This window comes from Cydia amplana, chromosome 25, assembly GCF_948474715.1.
Source record: "Cydia amplana chromosome 25, ilCydAmpl1.1, whole genome shotgun sequence".
In the NCBI taxonomy this organism is placed as follows: domain Eukaryota; kingdom Metazoa; phylum Arthropoda; class Insecta; order Lepidoptera; family Tortricidae; genus Cydia; species Cydia amplana.
Window position 1 is genome coordinate 3,172,931 of NC_086093.1, and position 23,921 is coordinate 3,196,851.

Here is a 23,921-nt window from a genome sequence, read left to right on the forward strand (position 1 = left end):
GTCAGTTAAATTAGAAAATGACAAGTTCACTGTAGCCATGCCGGTGAAGGTTGAGTTGGACAAGTTAGACTTAGGTGATTCTTTTAGTAGCGCCTTGCAACGACTTTTCAATTTAGAAAAGCGGTTTTCACGCGATCTGGAGTTGGGAAAAAAGTATAAAAAATTCATACAGGATTACATTGACCAAGGTCATGCTAAATATTTTGACATGTCTAATTATGACTTAAGTGCAGGTAATGTCATGTTTCTGCCCCACCACCCTGTGATTAGTTCCAGTAAAACGACACCAGTTAGGGCTGTTTTTGACGCTGGTGCTGTCACAAAAAATGGTATATGTTTAAATGACATTTTGTTAAATGGTCCGGTGGTTCAAAAGGATCTCTTTGAAATTCTGATTTTGTTCAGAACGTTCAAGTACGTATTATTGTGTGATATAAAGGCTATGTATCGCCAAATTTTGATTGAGGATAAGTATCGTTGTTTGCAAAATATCTTGTGGCGCGATTCTCCTGACGAGTCAGTCAAATGTGTACAGTTGCAGACAGTTACATATGGTTTAAAGAATTCGGCGTTCTTAGCATGTAGGTGTTTGTTAGAATTAGCCCAAAGGTATGAAAGTCAATATCCCTTGGCTTCGTTCGTGTTGAAGCACACGTGTTATGTAGATGATATTCAGTGTGGTTCTAATGATTTGAATGAGCTTGCGCAGATGAAAAAGGAGTTGATAGGACTAATGAAGTTCGCTAGTCTGTCTCTACACAAATGGTGTTCTAATAACCAAGAAATTTTAAGCGACATACCGGTTGAATTGCATCAACTCGATAGTAGGAGCTTTGATAAAAATAATGAATATGTTAAAACTCTTGGATTGACATATGACGTCATTACTGATACTCTCGACATGAAGTGTCCTGTTAAAGAGGTTCAAGAAAAGTACACGAAGCGTCAGATGCTTAGCTTCATAAGTAAATTTTTTGATCCTTTAGGATTATGTGGCCCTGTGTTAGTGCAGGCAAAGATATTAATGCAACAGGTTTGGTTTGAATCGTTGAAATGGGATGAGGTTTTACCTCAAGGTCTTAACAAAAAATGGGATGACTTTGCCAATAGCTTAGTTCAAATGTCCAGCATCTCGATCGCTAGGAATATCAATATTCAAGGAGCGCAATCCTTAGAATTAGTGGGATTTTCTGATGCTTCTAATGCTGCTCATGGATGTTGTTTGTACTTACGTGTCATTGATGCTGACAACAAGGTTTCGGTGAATCTTTTGTGCTCGAAGAGTCGCATCAATCCTAAGGCTAAATCCTTGACCATCCCAAAATTGGAACTGAATGCTGCCCTGTTACTTGCTATTCTAGTTCGGAAGGTGTACAATGCTCTGTCCTTAAAATACTCAGTGAGTGCTCACCTTTATAGTGACTCCATGATTTTACTAGCTTGGTTAAAAACATTACCAGTAAAGCTTAACGTGTATGTAGGTAACAGAGTTGATAAGATTAATAAGCTATCCTCCGACTTTGAATGGCATTATGTAAATACGCATGATAACGCCGCAGATATATTGTCTCGTGGTGTAGAGCCCCAATTATTGGAAAAATGTGACATTTGGTGGCATGGGCCAAAGTTTTTGTCTGACCCTACTTACCATCATAAACCTGTAGAACATGACATTTTAAAATCTGATGTACCAGGGCTAAAACCTACAACTGAAACCTGTCATACTTGTGTAGATGTAAGTTCTAGTTCGATTGATGCTTTGATACATAAATATTCAAATATAAACAAATTGACAAGGATTGTAGGTTATCTCCTTAGATTTGTATTTAACTGCAAAAATGTAAATATTAACAAACGTCAGGGATATTTATCTCCCCAAGAATTAGACTCTGCGTTGCGCATGATAATTAAATGTGAGCAAAGAATGTTCTTTTGTAATTATATTGAAGACTTAAATAATAAGTTGCCATTAAAGTCTGGCTTAAACAGTTTGCATCCTTTTCTTGATTCTGAGGGATTGTTGCGTGTAGGTGGTAGATTGCAAAATGCAGGATTGTCCTATGACCAAAAGCACCCGATTATATTGCCCAAAGGTTCTCATGTCACAAAAATAATAATTCATAATGAACACTTGAGGTTAAAACATGCTGGTGCCACTTTGTTACTGAGTACCCTAAATGAAAAATATTGGATTTTGAATGCCAACAGAGAACTAAAATCCGTTTTGTATAAATGTATAAAATGTTTTCGACTTAAGGCAAAAAATGCTACTCAATTAATGGGTTCTCTACCACTTGATCGTGTAAATATGACTCGTCCATTTCAAATAGTGGGCACGGACTATGCCGGTCCTTTCTATGTAAAGCAGACTAGAATTAGGAAACCTGTGATCACAAAGGCTTATGTTGTGATTTTTGTATGCTTTGTTACAAAAGCCATTCACGTTGAATTGGCATCTGACATGACAACTGATACCTTTTTAGGGTGTCTTAAAAGATTTATATCTCGTAGAAACAAACCTACTAAAATATATTGTGACAATGCAGCCTATTATAAGGGCGCGGAAAATGTTCTTAAGGAATTGTATGACCTTCAAAATTCCGCTAATCACCAATCAGCTGTGGTGGACTTTTCTAGTTCTGAAAGAATATCCTTTCTTTTCATTCCTTCTTATTCCCCAGTTTTTGGTGGTTTGTGGGAAGCTGGTATTAAAAGTGTTAAATATCACATGAAACGTGTAATTGGTAACACGGTGTTTACCTATGAGCAAATGTACACGATTTTGGTTCAATTCGAAGCCATTTTGAATTCTAGGCCGTTGACCCCTATGTCTAGGGATCCTAGTGATATGACTTATTTAACTCCTGGACATTTTCTCACTGGTAGCTCACTGACTTCTTATCCAGAAACGGATATTACAGATGTAAATATAGGTAGATTAAGTTTTTGGAAACAATGTGTTCAATTGCAGCAACATTTTTGGCGGCAATGGCATAAGCAATACTTGGTTATGCTGCAAAGTAGGCCAAAGTGGAGAAATGAGTCTACCAACTTAGAAATAGGCACTTTAGTTTTGTTGAGGGAAGATAATACCTCTCCGTTGTGTTGGCCAGTAGGTCGAATTGTTGATGTTAAACCTGGTAAAGATGGTAAGGTTCGAGCCTTGCATGTAAAAACAGCAAAAGGTTTCATTGTTAAAACGAGTGTTACCAAGGTGTGTCCCTTACCAATTGATTACAGTTAGGTAAACTGTTGTATTAATTTGTTTATAATTTAGCGATAATGCTGAAGTTAGTTAAGGTTTAAGTTTTGTTGATTTTTAACATTGTAAGTGTTGTTTTTTGGCTAGGCCCCCAACATGTTCATAACCGAACACAAGTTATATTTATATTAAAACTCTTTAGGTTTTTTTACTGTACTCTTGTCTATGATAGGAAACAATGGAATAGAAACAGTAGAAGAGATTGAGTTGTCATGATATAAAAATGTAAGTTTTGGTGGAGCTGAAATAAATTTATTTTAATACAAGTTGCAGTGAGTTGTTTTGAATGTGGGACACGGCCAGGACCAGGGCCCCTTTAAATTGTCTCGCACAGTGTGCAAGATTTGTCTGTGTAGGGTGTCATTTTCTATGTATTTGTGTCGTCATTACAGATTGGATTTTGTATGTAAGTGTGTGAGTAGTGCGACTGTGTGCACGTTCCCCCCCCGCGAAAAATGGCAGAATGATTTGAATGTCAAGATATCGCTTGGGCCTATCCCTTCCGACATGTCGGAAGCTTGTGTTGATCGAAGGTGTTATTAGAATGTCAATTTTTTTTTCTTATTTCATTATTCCATCATAAATTACCCTAATGCATCCTGCGTGCACCTTGAAATAATAATTATAGCTGGTCAACCAAATCTTGTCAGTAAAAAAAGGCGCGAAATTCAAATTTTGTATGGGACGATATCCCTTCGCGTCTACATTTTTCAAATTTGCCGCTTTTTTCTACTGTCAAGATCTGGTTGACCAAGTATAATTACTTTTTCTACTCCCATACCTTTATTTGTCATTTAAACGGTCGTCCACACACCTTTAAACCCCTATGTTATAGTTGTCAAGACAAGTCTTTAGTCTATTCCCATAAAAGTATTTGTGCATACACGCAGTATCTTTTTGGTACTTTTACGATACATCGTGTAATCACCACTTAAAAAATATTGTATGAAATACATTGTTGCCAACCTAATTTTAATTGTCATCTCTGACAGATGAGTACTAAGTGCATTGCTTCAGAAGTCAGAAACGCGCATGTGACACCCGTAATATAGCAAGATCCATAGACTACGAACACCGCTTAGCGTTGCTTGTTAGTCTCCATAGGCTACTCTGTGGCCAAAATCGAGAAAAAAACTATCCAAAATTGTAATTTAACTAAGAGCAAGTTCCAGGGCTTCATGAGTTACAAGAAGATGTCGCTGACCAACCGGGCGTGGGGCGCGGGGCGCGTGGCCGGGTCGCGTATCTTAGATGTATACTTTTGGTTTGTTTACCTGGTCTACGTATATGTCCTATATGATTCCACTTTTGTTGAATGAAAAATATTTGTTAAATTAAAATGTAAATTTAACAAATATTTTTCATCTTCTTTCAAAGTAAGTGCTTGGTCGTAGAAAAAGTATTGTATGCAACGTTGTTTAACTGAGTCAAAAAATACTCGTGGCGTCTTTATTAACAATTTTCGGCTTCGCCTCAAATTGTTACTCACGCCACTCGCCTTTTTTGACCCCTCTTAAACAACGGTTGCATAAAATACTATAATATTACCTTCTTTTAATTTTGTGGCTTAGATATTATTTTTTGAGTAGGTAGTCAATGCCTTATTTCTTGATTATTAATAAACATAAATACTTACAAAAATATTTTTTCTTTTATCTTTTGCATGTATATGTTCATTTTCTAAAGTTAGACCAAGATAAGACTGCAACGATTTTAATATTAGGTACACGCGGTGCAAGTGTTATACGTAGGTATCGTATCATAACGTCTTAGAGAAGTTTGACGTTTAAAATAACAATTGCACTGCGTGTGCTATCACATCGTTGCAGACATATCTTGGTTCAACCTTATCACACTGCTCCTTCCATGCAACTTCCATGAGATTTACTGTGGTATCCTGTAGTGGGGTTGGTCGTCGAAGTATTTACAGACAGGGGGCCGATTTTTGAAATTCGACCGGTCGATTTCGTGTATTTCGTTCAGTAATATTTCCACTACTAGGCATATAAATTCTACTAATATAATTGAAAACGAGTGGTCAATACCACTCGATTCCAAATTTCTATCACTCGTATTTCAAAAATTAGCATTTCGCCGTTTTCCACCGATTTTCGAGTGACGAAATCGAGCGATCGAAATTCAAAAATCGGCCCCTTTACTTTTCAATCCTATGATAATGTCAAGTTCATGTTTTTTATTTTATTTTATGGGCTAGATGGTAATCACCTTGACACATTCACTGCCAAGAACGCTAGGTGTGTTCATTTTGTATTGGAAATGGGGCGTTTGGCACTGAAAATGGTAATTCAAATCTTATAAGTAATTCAAAGAAAGAAAAAGGGTGTGTGTGTGTGATGTGTAAGGCTAAATAGATTGTTATCATGTAAGTGATTAGTTGATGACCTTCAACAGCATCTCAGTTTGACTGTAGTTAAGCCCTTTCAACCAGTTCTTAATTACGAATTTTGATTCAAGAGGAGACTTTTCAGATATTTAAAAACCTTTGACAGTTGCCTACCCCATTTCAATACACTAAAGTACAGAAATGAGTGCCTTTCATCCCTTGGTTAACAATCTGAAAACATTTGGTTATGATGTTGTGATAGGTACACATGATTATTAATGTATCATCCATATGGAAAAGTGGTAAGTTTAAGTACCCATAATTATGGTTTTCTACCATGGATAAATATTTCTTGTTAGATAACTCAGTTATCCAACACACGTATTTTCGTGTAAAGAATCCTTGTTTAGGTAGATAAGATACTTTGACTAGATTAGCGGGTTATTTCCACTATTAGTTACCAGCAGTAAAAACTAAGATTCATTTTCTCACCTTTTACAAAACAATAAAAAATGGGAACAAATCACAATAAAATTCTACTATAGTTACCTACTTGTTGGTAACTACTGGGAATTATTTTTTCATCATGATTTTTTCCTAATGACGTTAGTACAGCCATATGGCATTAAGTCCGCCATTTGTACATTGTTGTATATATTTTGTGCAATAAAGTTTAAATAAATAAATACAGCCTAGCAAAAAAGAGTAGAAATTTAAAAGTGGCAACACTGTAGTGCCGTCCCGTTCTGTTATATCCACTTTTTAATTTCTACTCTTTTTTGCCAGGCTGTAATGACAAATTGGTGATACAGAGTAAATCATAAATATTTTTGTCAATTTTGTCCAGTATACCACCCGAACTGCCGCCTGCCCAGCCACCTGGACCGCTCGTACGCGGCCTACGTGGCCAGAGTGGAGATAGACCGCAACGCACCGATCCCAGAACTGACTGGCAAGGATCGCTACCGCTTCGCCGCCAAGTAAGACTCTCTCTTCCTCGTGCTAGCTGTCTCTACCAGCCACCTCGCTCGTACGCCTACGTGGCCAGAGTGGAGATAGATCGCAACGCACCGATCCCAGAACTGACCGGCAAGGATCGCTACCGCTTCGCCGCCAAGTAAGACTCTCTCTTCCTCGTGCTAGCTGTCTCTACCAGCCACCTCGCTCGTACGCCTACGTGGCCAGAGTGGAGATAGATCGCAACGCACCGATCCCAGAACTGACCGGCAAGGATCGCTACCGCTTCGCCGCCAAGTAAGACTCTCTCTTCCTCGTGCTAGCTGTCTCTACCAGCCACCTCGCTCGTACGCCTACGTGGCCAGAGTGGAGATAGATCGCAACGCACCGATCCCAGAACTGACCGGCAAGGATCGCTACCGCTTCGCCGCCAAGTAAGACTCTCTCTTCCTCGTGCTAGCTGTCTCTACCAGCCACCTCGCTCGTACGCCTACGTGGCCAGAGTGGAGATAGATCGCAACGCACCGATCCCAGAACTGACCGGCAAGGATCGCTACCGCTTCGCCGCCAAGTAAGACTCTCTCTTCCTCGTGCTAGCTGTCTCTACCAGCCACCTCGCTCGTACGCCTACGTGGCCAGAGTGGAGATAGACCGCAACGCACCGATCCCAGAACTAACCGGCAAGGATCGCTACCGCTTCGCCGCCAAATAAGACTCTCTTCCTCGTGCTAGCTGTCTCTACCAGCCACCTCGCTCGTACGCCTATCGTGGCCAGAGTGGAGATAGATCGCAACGCATCGATCCCAGAACTGACCGGCAAGGACCGCTACCGCTTCGCCGCCAAGTAAGACTGTCTCTCTCCCTCGTGCTAGCTGTCTCTACCAGCCACCTCGCTCGTACGCCTACGTGGCCAGAGTGGAGATAGACCGCAACGCACCGATCCCAGAACTGACCGGCAAGGATCGCTACCGCTTCGCCGCCAAGTAAGAGTGTCTCTCTTCCTCGTGCTAGCTGTCTCTACCAGCCACCTCGCTCGTACGCCTACGTGGCCAGAGTGGAGATAGACCGCAACGCACCGATCCCAGAACTGACCGGCAAGGATCGCTACCGCTTCGCCGCCAAGTAAGAGTGTCTCTCTTCCTCGTGCTAGCTGTCTCTACCAGCCACCTCGCTCGTACGCCTACGTGGCCAGAGTGGAGATAGACCGCAACGCACCGATCCCAGAACTAACCGGCAAGGATCGCTACCGCTTCGCCGCCAAGTAAGACTCTCTCTTCCTCGTGCCAGCTGTCTCTACCAGCCACCTCGCTCGTACGCCTATCGTGGCCAGAGTGGAGATAGATCGCAACGCACCGATCCCAGAACTGACCGGCAAGGACCGCTACCGCTTCGCCGCCAAGTAAGACTGTCTCTCTCCCTCGTGCTAGCTGTCTCTACCAGCCACCTTGCTCGTACGCCTACGTGGCCAAAATGAAGATAGATCGCAACGCACCGATCCCAGAACTAACCGGCAAGGATCGGGCACATTCCACAGCGTAAGTATGGAACAACCACTTTAGCTATGACCCTAAATGGCGTAACAATCCCGTGTGGTAACGGTGACTGTACAATGGACTGTGCTTTGAAAAATTGTTTGCTCGCCGTCGGCAGGGTGGTCATTCATCCTTAAACTTTAAAACTCGAGTCACTGCGTGTGCTATCAAAATCGCTGCAGATTTATCTCGGTCTAAAGGGGCCCACTGATTAACAGTCCGCAAGACGGTATCGGCCTGTCAGTTGTTCGGAGCTGTCAAAATTTTGTTCTAACTGACAAGCCGATACCGTCCGGCGGACTGTTAATCAGTGGGCCTCTTAACTCTATGATACGACTGTTAGATTTGGTCGGCAATTTGAAAACTCAATGTGGCAACTCCTCAATACAGCGGGGACTTAGATATGAGCGCCGATAGGCATTTAGCCGGCGGCGGCGCGCTGGTCAAAATTGGTCGGCGGCGGCGGCGAATCGGCGGCGTGGCCTTGAAACAGTTGAAACACTTTCGATTAATGAAAAAAGAATTCAAACCAACATTTTACCGAAAAAACATGTCTTTGCTGTAAGAAAGTTATGAAATAAATGCATTTTTTATTTTCAAGGATAATTTATTGAATAATGGTACGAAAAAAAATGATATCGTATAAACTGTGGATAAGCGGTATCGCGCGGCATCAGAGGCGGTCTTAATCTTGGCGAGGCTCTGGCCGGTAGATCTTAGCGAGGCCCTTATCTTTTGTGCTAAGTTAAAAATTGCGGATTGACTGTATCAGGGAAACGTCTTGTCGACAGTCCAAAGAAAATCGAGCTCCGTCATTAACCAATATCGACCCAACAAAACCGATTTATGTCAAAAAGTGAGGCTCAACGCCGAGCTCCATGTGACACCGAAGACTTGATTTCGACGCCTCCCAATGCGAGGCCAGAGGATGAGCTGCAGGTGGGCGTTTTTTTGTTGTTGTCCCAAACACTATTTTTTTCAAATTTGGGTTTTTTTATGATATTTCTACTCAGAATCACGAGCTCTTTCTATCCTAATAGGAGAAAAAAAGTGTCCCAAAATTTCCATACATTTTTCGATCTTTCCATTACGCGACCGCCATACAAAGTCTATGAAAAATAGTGACGGAATGGAAAAAAAACCTTAGGACACTTTTTTTCTCCTATTAGGATAGAAAGAGCTCGTGATTCTGAGTAGAAATAATATAAAAAAATCCCAAATTTGAAAAAAAAAGTGTTTGGGGCAACAAAAAAAAAACACCCAGGTAAGCATACAGCTAAGAATCGAACGCCAAGTGTAAGCTTGGCTGACGGCCGAACGCCTGGAGCGCCGATTGCGGCGCGCTTCTGTGCGAGGCCGAGCTGCAAGAGAGCAGAGCGAGGGTGCAGGCCGATAAAGACTGAAGCCATAGTGTTAAAGATCTGGAGCTTTCCTGCGGGCCCATTCGTGCGACGCCAAAGGCCGAGCTGCAATGGAGCTAAGATCGGATAAGGACCAATGCTCAAGCGTTTTAAAACAGGTCGAAAGTTGAGCTCCAAACAGGGCTAAAAACTTGCAGGTTCAGATAGCGGCTTAATTCCATGTGAGCGATGCAAGCCCAAAGATTGAGCTGCGAGAGAGCAAAGCTTGGAATTTGAACAGTGGCCAAGTTTAATTGAGACCCGATTCCGACGCCCTTCCGTGCGAAGCCAACGGCCGGACATTTGGACGTGGAAACGCTTAATATCTCAAAACTAACGCCATTTTATAACTTTTAAAGACGTTTAACCATGCTTGCAATAGTTGCAATGGTTAAATTCACGGTAAATGACGGATGGTTAGCTGGCAAAATTAGTTATGCATTGGATCGGTAATCCAAAGGTGTGGGTTCGAGTCTCACGTTAGCCAGAATAGATCACAGTTAATTTTTTCATTGTGATTGACATATGTCTAGTGCAGCGGTCGGCAACCTTTTAGTAACCAAGGGCCACATAGTAGTTAACGAAGTTGACGCGGGCCGCACTTTGTTAATATTTATGACTTTATCAGACATAGTCGTTTGTCAATATTACATACAAAATAGCCAGGGAGGCTCGCGGGCCGCAAGTGACAGGTTCACGGGCCGCGGGTTGCCAACCGCTGGTCTAGTGTATATATCAGGGATGTTGCGAATATCCGCATCCGCATCCGCAACCTCGGAACTTCCGCATTATTTTCAACATCCGCATCCGCATAAAATCGATGCGGATTTAATGCGGATGCGGATGTGGAACAGGTCGGTACAGGAACGTCTTAGCATCGGCGTAAGTGCTAGACTGCTAGGTAATTTAGTCATTAACCAAAAAAACCTATTAGAAATGAGCAGTCAAGCGTGAGTGGGACTTAATGTACGGAACCCTTGGAACGCGAGTCCGACTCGCACTTGGCCGGTTTTTTGAAATAAAAATTACTAAAATGTAATATTTGACGTTTTTTATGTACCTATCTTGACATCCGCATCCGCGGATGTGAGCCTTTAAAAATCCGCATCCGCATCCGCGGATGTCAAAAAATCGGCATCCGCAACATCCCTGGTATATATACAGTCTATAAATTGAAATGTGGAACGTTCCACAATAAAAATGGAAGGAAATCAGTATGTTTATTACAAGCATATTGATGTTAAAATTGATATTAAATAATTTCGTTTCCCCAAGACCAGTAGCGCGGTTACTAGACAGATAAGTTTACATTTGCCTCCATATTTTTGAATTGTATGGGCCTAAAATACCTTTTGTATGCCTATAAACTATTCGAAGTGGCGCCGTTAATGATCTAAACTCGATAAAAAATATATTATCTGATTCTGAAAGTAGTAGTAACTACCAAGGTCACGCCGATGCCACGCCGATAGTGCAGCGTCGGCGGCGGCGGCGCGAAAATTTTGTCGGCGGCGGCGGCGCGCCGGCGCGGCGCTCATATCTAAGCGGGGTTATTTTTCAGGCCGAAGAAACTTCTGGACATGGCCAGCGTGACTCCGCAGTTCTACCCTCCCACGCCAGTTGTCCTTGGTGACGGACGGCCTAAGAATAAAGGGACTCAGAGCAAATACAGGTACATAATCGTACAATAACGTTGCAATTTTCATAATTGAGCATTATTATGTTTTTAAGAACGGTCACTCTAGCGAGTCTAGCGGTAACTTGACGCCCGGACGGACGTCACAACGCAATCCTCTCCCGTCATCTCCAGGTGACTGAGCCAGCAGAATCGTGTGGCTGTGATCTCGCCAATTATGTTGGGTACCGCAACCAGCTTCTCTAGCTCCCTATTCTTCCTGCGTCTCCATTTTCGTGTCAATCCCATATAAAATTTACTCCGTCATTATGTTTGTTCCAGGGAGTCATCAGCGCAGACAGTCCCGTGGCAGCCGGACGGCAAGCAGGCGGAGGATTGCGAGAACGCACCTGAAGTGCTTTATCTGGACAAGCTGGAGTGGGGTGAGTGAGAGGTTTATGACTTTTATTGTTTGTACCAGGGAGTCAGTGCAGACAGTCCTCACCTGAAGTGCTTTATCTAGATAAGCTGGAGTGGGGTGAGTGAGAGGTTTATAGCTTATTGTTTGTACCTGGGAGTGAGGGCAGACAGTCCTCATCTGAACTGAAATATTTCCACGTACTATGGATACTGGTGTAATTTATGAAAATATGTCTCGAGTTTGAAATTTTACTTTTATATTTTATTGAAGGTCCGGGGAAGCCGTTCCGAGTCGGAGACTTGCCAGCCGATTTTCACACCACAGAGATCATAAACAAGTATGTATTTTTAATTACCAGTGCCACAATCCAAGAAACAAAGATTACGCATAATATACCCTTAAAGTAATTTAGGCGCACCATACATGGGCTGAAATGATCAGTTATAGCCGGTCAAAAGAGTTTGTCAGTAGAAAAAGGCGTGAAATTCAAATGTTCTATGGGACGATTACCCGACGCGCCTACTTTTTTTACATTTGCCGCTCTTTTCTACTGACGGAAATTGCTTGACAGAGTATATTTAGCACCGAAGTCTTTGGTCACGGAATCAATTCAGACATCGTCTATGCCACTTGTTATTTTGCATGAAAAATAAACAATATCTGAATTTATTCCGATAATATCATATGCAGTTAGTTAATCCCTAATGTTCAAATCATAAAACATTCAGACCCTGACTTAATTCAGTTACTGATGATAGGGACGTAGGGGGAGGGACACCAATACGCAGAAGTGAGATGCAGACATTTCCACCGTATTTAATGTATAGCTTTGTCGATTGACATATATCTTAGGAGTCTAAGGACGGGCCTTATCGGCAAAAAGAATGAGGCCTGTACAGCGGTGCGGTGTGCCGCACACGAATTCGAGCCAATCGTGCAGTCTTACGCCACAACGCGATTGGTTGATGAGTTCGCATCACGCACGCGATTGGTTCCAACTAGTTGCGTTAGACTGCACGATTGGCTCGAACTCGTGTGCGGCACACCGCTGAACTAGCACCATTCTTAGTGTCGGTAAGGTCCGTCCTTAGGTTTATGTCAATGGCTTTGTCCCTGTCGTCTATTTAGAGCCCATCAACGTGCACACTAGCGCCACTGCTAAATAATCGTGATTATTTAAATTTAACGAAATATATTTAAAAAAAGGGGGCAGCTACGTACTGTATCTTGTATTAAAGTACCTTTTGAATACATCAAACTAGTTTCTATGTTCCTGGATTCGTCAATCTATGCGTCCAAAGTTAAAACGGCCGTTTTTGTTTTGAGTTCATAGATTGACGAATCCAGCAACATAGAAACTAGTTTGATGTATTCAAAAAGTACTTTAATACAAGATACAGTACGTAGCGCGGCCCCCTTTTTTTAAATATATTTCGTTAAATTGAAATAATCACGATTATTTAGCAGTGGCGCTAGTGTGCACGTTGATGGGCTCTTAGCTGAATTACGTGAGGTGTGTTCTTATTGGTCAGAATGCGTCACGCCCGCACATGGACCTCGGTGGTGGAGAGCGCGCAGTTCCCGCGCTGGATGAAGGGCCGAAACGATATCATCAACGACGTGGAGACCAGGGACTGGATCTTCAGAGAGGCTGTACGTAGACCCTTGCTGCCCCTAATCATGTAACACCAGTCGGGAGACACTCCTGACTTCGGGCAAATTCGGCTCCGTTCGGCTCAGCATTGTTCCGAGCAATTATTAGGGTTGATACAACTTGACGTCCCGACGAGATAATTACTTGAATTTTGACAACCCTAAATAGCTGAAAGGGATAGTGCCATAAGATAGAAAGATATCATGATTCGATCCTAAATCGTTGTCACACTTCGGTTTTGTAGGAAGTGTCCTTTTGTGTACGGTAGTACTATTACTTATTCTGTGGTAACACCTCTGGAATTGCGTCCATAGGCTACGGAGCCGAGATAGACTACCCGTATTTTTCTAACTATCTTAATAAAAGAGGGACGGGTTGTGTGTGTATCTCATCTCGCCGCGAGATACTGTCGCGCCAATCATGTGCTAGCCCGGCTGATGTGGAATAACGTTGTTATGGCAGGCATGGCTCACTACGCGATTTCGTCGCGTCGCTACAGTACCTACAATTACATGCGGACAGCACCAATTTTGGTGTCTAGCCATAGTAGTTGCCGCGCACCGCTACGTAACGGACGCCTGCTCGCGCTTGTCATATTTGTCGTAATAGACCCGTTTTGTTAGAGAGTGAATCTTCTGTACCTTAGTACTATTATTTATTCTGTGGTTCAAAGAATGCCCCGCCCCTTCCCAGGAGATCGACGAGCTGCAGGACATCAGGCTGGAGCTGCTGCATCAGCTGCAGAAGCAGCAACGCAGCAAGCAGACATCACGGACTAAGAGGAAGCTGCAGAACCTCTGGCTCGAGAAGAAACAGGAGGTGGAACGGCGCGTTGACCTCATCCGGAAGACTAGAGACAGAGGTACGGACACAGACAAGACATCCTCCAGACTGAGCATAGTAGCGCTACCCCCTCTGCCACAAATATACGGTAGTTTTACTCCATTTTCGAGTCAAAGTGTCTTTATGTGACGTCCGTGTCTTTGAACGGATCAATCACGGCACGGGACTCGCTCACCTCGACCCCCGCACCCCAGTATTTTTGGCAGCATCGGTTTCATGAAATAATTGCTCTAAACTCCGTCTAGAGGATTCTTAGTCTATGGGTACGGATGGCGAACTATTGGTTCTGTTTCTTTCACAAACGTTGGAACGCAGCAAGCAGACATCATATACCAAGAGGAAGGTAGAGAATCTCTGGATGGAGATTAATAGGAGGGCGGCATGTCCATAACATACGGAATACAAGTACGTAGAGACGGTAGAGAATGCCTTATGGCATTAAGTCCGCCTTTTGTACTATAAGGTTATTTTCTTTTGTGCAATAAAGATTAAATAAATAAATACAAGTCGAATTACAGCGAGTTGCAAAACGGCATAAGTATTTAAATACCTACTCTATGAATAAATTCCATTTCACTTTTGCAGCTGTGTTTGAGTTTGTTAGAATTGTCTCGATGATTATTAGTTGCCTGTTGAAAAAAAAGTACTGCGTAAAAGCTACTTAATAATTTTTGAAGTGAAAACTTCTTTAGCGGCGCTGTGCACTTTTTGTGATGGGGAAAAAATGTTAAACTCGCGAGAGGTGTCACGTGACCGTAAGACGGAGCGGACACGTGACCTGATCGAAAAACTGTTACTTCAATGTCATTGAGTTTTTCTTTATTGATTTAAATGCCATCTAGTGAGTTTCGCTCTAATTGGTATTAATATAGCTCGAGTACTAACAGTGATGTGCTTAGGGGTTTCAAGTAATGCGACTAAATAACGCTAGATGGCGTTAACCTCAATTATACATTATACATAGTGCCCGTTTTATTTTTTAACACAAACTTATTTTGATAAATGTTATTCGCTAAGCACTTAAATCTTGTTAATGGTGTAGTGTGCACCATATATGACACGCACACACGCACGTCCCACACCACATGGCGATCCTGCCAGGATCGCCATGTGGTGTGGGACGTAAAGACAAACACTATCTCTGGAGTATAGGTTTATTCTGATGTATGATACTTATGCTAGGGTATACAGGTTGCTTCCTGTAACAGGAGCAATAAATTAAACTAAAGGCTGTACTCCTCAAACTGACCAACATTTGTTCAGCAACTTTTAAAAATTATGAATCCTTTACACTTCCTCTTTTTCATACAAAATAAATATTGCCTTCAATGTACGCTGACATCAGTGTGTTTGACGTTGCTTGTCACGCTTTAAACATAACAAAATTTGCAATATACCTATTGCGTCTTAGAATAAACTTTTTAAAGTGTAATAAAAATCAAAACATGAGTTATTTTCAAAAGTTGCTGAACAAATGTTGGTCAGTTTGAGGAGTACAGCCTACAGTTTAATTTATTGCTCCTGTTACAGGAAGCACCCTGTATATAGGGTATATGTGAGAGAGTGTGCGTGCACACTACAATGGCATGTTTTCAGAGATCCGCAAGCTGACGATGGCGCACTCGTACGGGCGCGAAGGCCTAGTGGGGCGGCTGCGGGGCGCGCGCGGCGGGGGCTCCGTCACGTACACGGCGGCGGACCCCACGTCCGACCTGCACGCGCCGCAAGCGCGCCACGGGTACCAGGCGCGCAGGAAACACGCGGTCATATACTACGATCCTTCGCTGTTGGGTGAGAATTTGTTTAGCAGCCAAGTTTTATATTTTTCACCACACCAGCTCGGAAAGGCTTACTTTGCACTTGAAAAACTGATAGCAAAGTTGAATTTTGTTCACATGTGAGGCAAAGTAATCGAATGCAAATTTTGAGTTGTTTTCCTATGTTTGCTGGTAGAATTTACTTTTAAATGTTGTTTTTGGATGATAAATATTTAACATTTATTTGGATTTGATTTTGTTGATATTTTACATTTAATATTTGCTTCGCGTTGTGAAAAATTGTGTGTTTCACTCGGGGGCAAATTTTGTTTAACCCTCGTGCTTTGAAACCCTCGCAACGCTCAAGATTCCATTTTTCGAACCACTCGCTACGCTCGTCAATTCAATTCGATTCAATTTTGGAATCTTTCGCTTGCTCGGGTATCAATATTAGCACGAGCGGTTAAACAACAACTTTGCCCCCTTGTAAAACAAATAACTATTGTCTTATTTTTGCTACCCTTAAGACAGAAATCCGTAACGGTTCCTAACCTCATTTAAAATCGAGACTAGAGGGATTTTCGAAACAAAAAATCTATGTATACCTTAACCAGACTGGGTGATTTTAATTGCCTCTATAATTAGTTTTGACAATAAAATATGTAATGCCGGTTACCAGATTTAGTTGCACTTTATTGAAGGGGTTATTATATATTATTAAATCTATCCTAATAACAAAAACTTGTCTTTTAACTTCAATCAAAAATTCAAAAATGTCAATTGAATATTGTTTTTTAATATTGTCACTAACATAGGTTAAGACTGTTAAGAGTAATAATAAAATACTAAACCTAGACTTAGCTCACGAGATTACCGAAAATTTTTGATAAATGATAGCATCACAGAAATATATTTCTGTTGCAGCGTTTGAAGACCACGAGCACCTCTCAAAGCCGCCAGCCTGGCTGGACCAGTGCGGGCAGAACCTGAAGAAATCCTGCTCAGGACACCACCTACCGAGGGATCTTATGCAGCTCTGTGAACGCGAAACTAAGTGGAGCGAGGAGTTTTTGGAGCAGTTACATAATGATCTGAAAAGTAAGTGTAAGGCCTGAGTGGACGCTGGAGTTGGGCGTGCAGCGGGACGGGGCGTGCGGCGTGCATGTTAAACAAATGCAAGCGTATAGGTGCGGCCTTAGTGCACGCTGCTCACATCGCGCGTGAGCCCACAGCCACGCTACACGCCCCGCCGAACGCTCCGCTCCGAGCGTCCACTCAGGCCTTACACTAAGAGAATTTAAATTTAACAGTTTTGAATGATTCACGGTTAGTTTCACTAGACTTATATCGACCGGGATATGAACCGTGATTACCTTAGTATTGTTTTCGAGCTCCCGATATTTCGACGCAGTTACATGCATCTTGTTCACGGGTAACTGAAGATAGCGGGTGGGTCTCAAAGTATGCATGTAACTGCGTCGAAATATCGGGAGCTCGAAAACAATACTAAAGGTAATCACGGTTCATATCCCGGTCTATATAAATAAGTCTAATTTAAATTTAGACTGGTCAGCGACTAGTGTCTAAACAAAATGCAATTGTTTCAAAATAACCTTACCTGGCAAAAAAGGTACTATGAAGCGAAATGGCAGCCTGAAACTGACAGTTTAATCTAAAATGTTGGAGCAAAAGGAAATTTTGGTTTAAACACAAATTTCTAGGAAATGACGCTTATACACAGGGGAAAAACTATACTCATGCAAGCTTTACCATAAACACTTTAGACACATAATTTTACTTAAAATATAGTTGCGCTCAAATAACCATAGGTATTGCAGTAAAATATAAGAAAATGGCGGTAATTACTCCCCTGAATTGAAGAAGTGGTAACTTCAATATTTATGCAAGTGATTGATTAAATTCAATCTAATACCTTTAAACGAACAATTCTTGTTTATTTAATTTATATATATATTTCGGGGATCTCGGAAACGGCTCTAACGATTTCGATAAAATTTACTATATGGGGGTTTTGGGGACGAAAAATCGATATAGCTAGGTCTCGCTGGGAAAACGTGCATTTTTTAGTTTTTATATGTTGTCTGATATTAGATTAAAAAAAGTACAAGCAGCTATAAGCAATGAAAGTGGCACACGCGTATATTTGATATTGTAAAGTGTGAAGGAGATATAAAAATAAATAAAATAAAATATCATTTATTTCAGGCTTTTAACCCATAAAACACAGAGACAAATCACACAATACATAACACAAGAACTTAAACGACACAATAACAAACTATATATAGATACTAACAGAACAATACAAAATAATGAAAATAAAAATGAAAATGAAAATAAAACTGTCAACAAATAAATTATATAATCTAACTTAACTAGGTACATCATTTGGTCCAGTTATATTATATACTATTGATACTTTCAGAGGCGCGTCTCGGCGCCGGCGATAAACATTCCGCCGGGCCGCTGCGCGTGCTGAAGCCGCGGCGCGTCGCCCTCACCCCGCGCCCCGCCACCCCCGAGGCGGACGCCGTGCCCGACAGCGACGAGACCTGCCACCAGGCGGCGCTCACGCTGCAGAGGATCATTAGGGGACGAGCCGTACAATGCCTGGTAAGATTTTTTACGTCACCCCGCTACACGAGGAGAAAATCTCACTTCCTGGCCAAGGCAAGACGTAAAACTTTAGCCAAACCACGGGCGGTAATTCGTAAAGCCCCAGATCGCATATTTAAGGCCCTCGCCCTCGGTTCGGGCCACAAACACCTGCGATCTGGAGTATTCACGAATTCACCTCCCTAGGTATGTAATGTACTATTACACGCTGAATTTGATGGGGCATTTCGTGATGTGGGATTTTGCATTTCAATTAATGATTAGATGCAAATTTCAAGGAAATAACGTTTACACACTGGAGAGAATCCATACTCATGCAAAACTTGAAACATTTATTTATAGAGTAAACTAATTGTATTTATAATTTTAAGCTTGCATGTCTGCTGTAAGTACTTACATTGGAAGTTTAATGATAATTTGTCGGTGGTAAAATAAAGTAACTTTGAGCAGTGACTAGACTTGCCACCAGGCGGCGCTTACGCTGCAGAGGATCTTTAGAGAACGCGCTGTGCAATGCTTAGTGAGCTTATGCGTTTATTTATTTATTACAGTCATGTACAATGCGTTATGTCTAGGACTTCTTACTATGGTACATGAACCCGGATAGCTTTAGGTTTTACAGTAGCATTTTACACGTTTAAATATTATTTTTACAAACCTTGCCGCTCATAAACCGTTGTTTCAAAAGAGCCTTACATGACAATGAATTTACTATGAAACGAAGGCCTGAAATTGACCGCTTCATAGACAAAAAATGTCGCTGTAAAAAGAAATTATGGTTTAAACGCAAATTCCTAGAATATAACGCATACACACTGGGGAGAAACCATACTTATGCAATATATCTTTGAGTATTTTGAGCCAATAGATGCCAACTATGAAACTGCTGTTTGCTCACAGATGTACGAAGGCCGTACTCGCGCCGCCGAGCTGACCGAAGAGCTGAAGACCACACACGGTCTCCAGAAGGAGGATAAGATTCACATCGCCAAGGAGGAAGCCCGGGCTCGCGACTACCACGTGGTGCAGACCCAAGCAGATAGAGAGGTGATATACCCTTTGCTATTCACATAGGGCCTATTCATAAATTACGTCATTTCAAATTAGGGGGGGGGGGAGTCTGGACATCGGATGATGTAGGAGGAAACGGAGTCATTTGAAGCATGATTTTTGAATAATTTTAGGCGGGGTAGGTCAAAAAACGTCAAAAATCGATGACGTAATTTAAGAACAGCCCCATAGCGCCACTTGCACCATACCACTAACCCGGGGTGTTAAATTGTACTATTATTTTAGTAATAATATGTGACGTTCCTCGAAAAAGGTACCTTATGGCGGCTGGCGCTTACGCTGTTATTTACGACTCTAATACATTCGTATTGCGCTGCTACGCGTCGTAAGCGCCAACCGCCATAAGGTACCTTTACCCGTGGGACGTCACATATAATTTCGTGTTTGTGTTCATTTTAGGAGACCGCCATAGCGACGTTAGTGGACGAGCTGTGTGGGAGCACGGTGTCGGCCGCGCTCGACTTTTTGGAGAAGGAACTGCGAAGACTGAGGGAGGAAAGGAGACAGCATGCCTTCTTACTGATTGCAGGTTCGTAGCTAGGTTTAAAGATATTTATTCTCATAAAATACATACAAGTCACTTACACGAGAACAGAGTTATAAAGTAAAAGTAATTATATCTACGGTAGCATACAAAGTCGCTCGAGAGGTACACGCTCACGCAACTATTTTTTTTTAAGGTGGGTAGTGGTTTAAAATGTACTGCGATAATTTAGCTTTAAACTCATTGAATGAGCCTGCCCCTCTCAGATCAGACGGTAATTTATTATAAAGCTGTGCACCTTCATACGTAAACATTTTTTTACCTAATTGTGTTCTTATCTTTGGTAACACAATGAAACTCGCACGACGAGTAGTTCGTTTGGATATTTGCTTCTTCGTCATAAAGGCTAAGTTAGTATGGAGTGCACTGTTTAATATTTTCCTGACTAGAATGTTGGTACTATACATACACAATTATTTATTATTCATTAGGCCAGTTTCTGCATATATACATGTAGTGTGTTAAACGGTGATAGTTAAAAAGAATTTTGATTATCTTATTTTGGAGTATTTGTAGGGAAGTTAGTTTGGTTTTGGCTGCACTGCCCCACAGCTCAATCAAGTAGAGTAAATGCGGTTTGATTAGAGAATTATATATGGTATAGCGTAGCTTATGTGGAATACAGCGTGATATGCGTCGTAAAGAACCAGTGATTGATGATAATTTTGACCTTACATGTTCAATTTGAGTATTCCACGTAAGACAGCTATCCATTCGGAGACCCAAGGTATTTCTCATGTTTTTTATTAGTAATAGCTACATTATTTATCGTCAGCTTCTCTACATCTTCTTTACATAATGTATGTTTGTATGTATGTCCCTTTATTGCACATTAACAGGTTTAAATCAACACCCACTGTCAACAACACTGTCTGTTTTAGTCCGTGACAAAACGATGCGAGAAGCGGCCGAGGCTGGCAGGAGACAGAAGGAGGAGCACCGCCGGCGCGAGCACGACCAAATGTTCAGACAGGTTCGATTATTAGGATTACTATGAAAATCTAAATTAAAAACCGGCCAAGTGCGAGTCGGACTCGCGCACGGAGGGTTCCGCACCATCAACAAAAAACAAGCAAAAAAAAAAGGTCACCCATCCAAGTACTGACCCCGCCCGACGTTGCTTAACTTCGGTCAAAAATCACGTTTGTTGTATGGGAGCCCCACTTAAATCTTTATTTTATTCTGTTTTTGGTATTTGTTGTTATAGCGGCAACAGAAATACATCATCTGTGAAAATTTCAACTGTCTAGCTATCACGGTTCGTGAGATACAGCCTGGTGACAGACGGACGGACGGACAGCGGAGTCTTAGTAATAGGGTCCCGTTTTTACCCTCTGGGTACGGAACCCTAAAAATCGTCCTTACTCTGCCACTGATTTGCACTAAATGCAGTTTTGTCGCGTCCGTATGGCTAAGGAGTGTAACTCACTTCCTGCACATCTATTCCCAGTCCACTATAACTTGGATCTTTTTAAATCGAGGGTGAATAGACATCCTTTTAGGTAAGCATGTTCCATCCTAGACTGCATCGGCACTTACCATCAGGTGAGATTGTGGTCAAATGATTACCCTTTTCAAGAAAATAATAAGTGAATACTACTTACTGCAAATTAATGTAAACAAATTGACAGTAAAAGTATAGCTACCTTTTTTTATGACATAGGAGGCAACCCAGCAGACGGATCGCCTGATGGTAAGCGATTACCGCCGCCCATGGACACCCGCAACACTAGAAGGCGTTAGTGCGTTGCCGGCCTTTAAGACGGGAGTACGCTCTTTTCTTGAAGTTTTGAACGTCGTATCGGTCCGGAAATACCGCAGGCGACAGTTCATTCCATAGTTTAGCTGGCAGGAAGTACCTAACACTGTTATGATTAAATGTTAGCGCTTGAAAAAACGTTTATCCATTTCAACCTCTCGCAGATCATAGGCGTAACCCAGGAGACAGTAGACGCGTATCTCCACGACGTGATCGCAGAGGGGATAGAACTGAGTGTGGAGGAGGAGGCGGTGCGTCGCGCTGAACGGCGGGCCGATGAGATTGAAGGGCAGATGCAGGAGAACGAGGCTATGTGAGTTTGACAAGGGGTATCCCAAGAGACAGTAGACACGTGGTCGCACAGGGGATAGAGCTCGGCGTGAAGGTGGTGCGACGCGCGGAACGGAGGGCGGATGAGATTGAGGGGGAGATTCAGGAGAACGAGGCTGAGTTTGACAAGGGGTAACCCAACAGACAGTAGATACATGGTCGCACAGGAGATAGAGCTTGGCGTGCAGAAGGCGGTGCGACGCGTGGAACGGAGGGCGGATGAGATTGAGGGGGAGATGCAGGAGAACGAGGCTATGTGAGTTTGACAAGGGGTAACCCAACAGACAGTGGACACGTGGTCGCACAGGGGATAGAGCTCGGCGTGAAGGTGGTGCGACGCGCGGAACGGAGGGCGGATGAGATGGAGGTGGAGATGCAGGAGAACGAGGCTATGTGAGTTTGACAAGGCGTTACCCCGGGAGACAGTAGACACGTGGTCGCACAGGGGATAGAGCTCGGCGTGGAGAAGGCGGTGCGACGCGTGGAACGGAGAGGATGCAGGAGAACGAGTCTATGTGAGTTTGACAAGGGGTAACCTGGGAGACAGTAACACAGGGGACAGGGCTCGGCTTGAAGGTGGTGCGACGCGCGGAACGGAGGGCGGATGAGATTGAGGGGGAGACGCAGAAGAACGAAGCTATGTGAGTTTGACAAGTAACCCAGGAGACAGTCTTCTTCTTCAGGCTTTATTCTCGTTTCTATTTGGGGTCGGCTCTCCGAATCCTTAAGAAGAAATACAAAAACATATTTTATAGCTTTAAACGAGCAATTCTTGTATATGTATATATTTCGAGGATATCGGAAACGGCTCTAACGATTTCGATGAAATTTGCTATATGGGGGTTTTCGGAGGTGAAAAATCGATCTAGCTAGGCCTTATCTCTGGGAAAGTTTTTGTGTTTTCAGAGCAAATCTTGGTATCCCTGATATTAATCTCTAAACCTCGATCATTAGCAGTGTCTTAGTTTAGACAGGCGTGTCTCACTCCGAGATTTCGTCGCTTTGCTACAGGTAGCTAAAAGTACATCCGTTCGGCCCCAATTTTGGGGAAAGCCAGAAGCTGCGCGTGGCGCTGTCGCCACCTAGCGGCCATATCTGTGCTGATCGTAACAGACGCGTTTTGTTAGAGAGTGAGTCTTCTGTACTTAGTACTATTATTTATTATGTGGTTTAGACATGTTTTTTTTTGTTCGTCCGTATGTAGGTAGGTATAGATGTTAGTAATTCGTGTATCTTCTGTGCCAGGTCCATAGAGAAAAAAATACATAGAGTGCTCACTCAATACATCAGTTTTAGTACCAAAAAGACTATTAGCATCTAGCATCGAGTAGCGGAACTATCAGTACTGCTACTTGACAATAGATGTAGCAGTACTGTTAGTTCCGCTACTCGATGCTAGATGTAGACACTGAAATTAATAGTCTGAACTGATGTATGGAGTGAGCACTCTTGTCTTACTATATTTCTCTATGGCCAGGTCGACAGCAGAACAGAACGAGCTGGTAGCCGAGCTGGTCCAGCAGTTCCTGCTCCCCGAGGCCCACAAGTGCGCGTCCAGACACCGCGTGTCCGCGCTGCAGAGCGCCAGGACCGAGGCCGCCAGGAAGGCCATATTCGGATTAATCGACGATGCTGAGATTAAAGAAGGTGAGGCTCTTTAATGCTTATCCTATCCTGGTACTTTAGGCAAATCATCGAGCCTATAGTGGGCACCAAGGATCGAGACTAGGAAGACCATATTCGGGCTCATCGACGATGCTGAGATTAAAGAAGGTGAGGCTCTTCAAAGTTTATA

The 23,921-nt window shown here is 42.6% G+C and overlaps 1 protein-coding gene across 1 annotated transcript in view; it reads left to right on the plus strand.

Moving 5' to 3' along the window:
* The window catches only part of LOC134659887 (cilia- and flagella-associated protein 91-like), a 52,341-nt gene that overhangs the window by 20,220 nt on the left and 8,200 nt on the right, over window positions 1–23,921 (plus strand). The window contains exons 4-17 of the mRNA XM_063515595.1: window positions 6,454–6,586; window positions 11,057–11,167; window positions 11,453–11,553; window positions 11,802–11,868; window positions 13,064–13,184; window positions 13,879–14,047; window positions 15,625–15,819; window positions 16,710–16,883; window positions 18,232–18,419; window positions 19,323–19,469; window positions 19,893–20,022; window positions 20,919–21,010; window positions 21,961–22,109; window positions 23,604–23,773. Of these exons, the coding sequence (XP_063371665.1) occupies window positions 6,454–6,586; window positions 11,057–11,167; window positions 11,453–11,553; window positions 11,802–11,868; window positions 13,064–13,184; window positions 13,879–14,047; window positions 15,625–15,819; window positions 16,710–16,883; window positions 18,232–18,419; window positions 19,323–19,469; window positions 19,893–20,022; window positions 20,919–21,010; window positions 21,961–22,109; window positions 23,604–23,773 (1,947 nt within the window). The remainder of the gene's footprint in view (window positions 1–6,453; window positions 6,587–11,056; window positions 11,168–11,452; window positions 11,554–11,801; window positions 11,869–13,063; window positions 13,185–13,878; window positions 14,048–15,624; window positions 15,820–16,709; window positions 16,884–18,231; window positions 18,420–19,322; window positions 19,470–19,892; window positions 20,023–20,918; window positions 21,011–21,960; window positions 22,110–23,603; window positions 23,774–23,921) is intronic.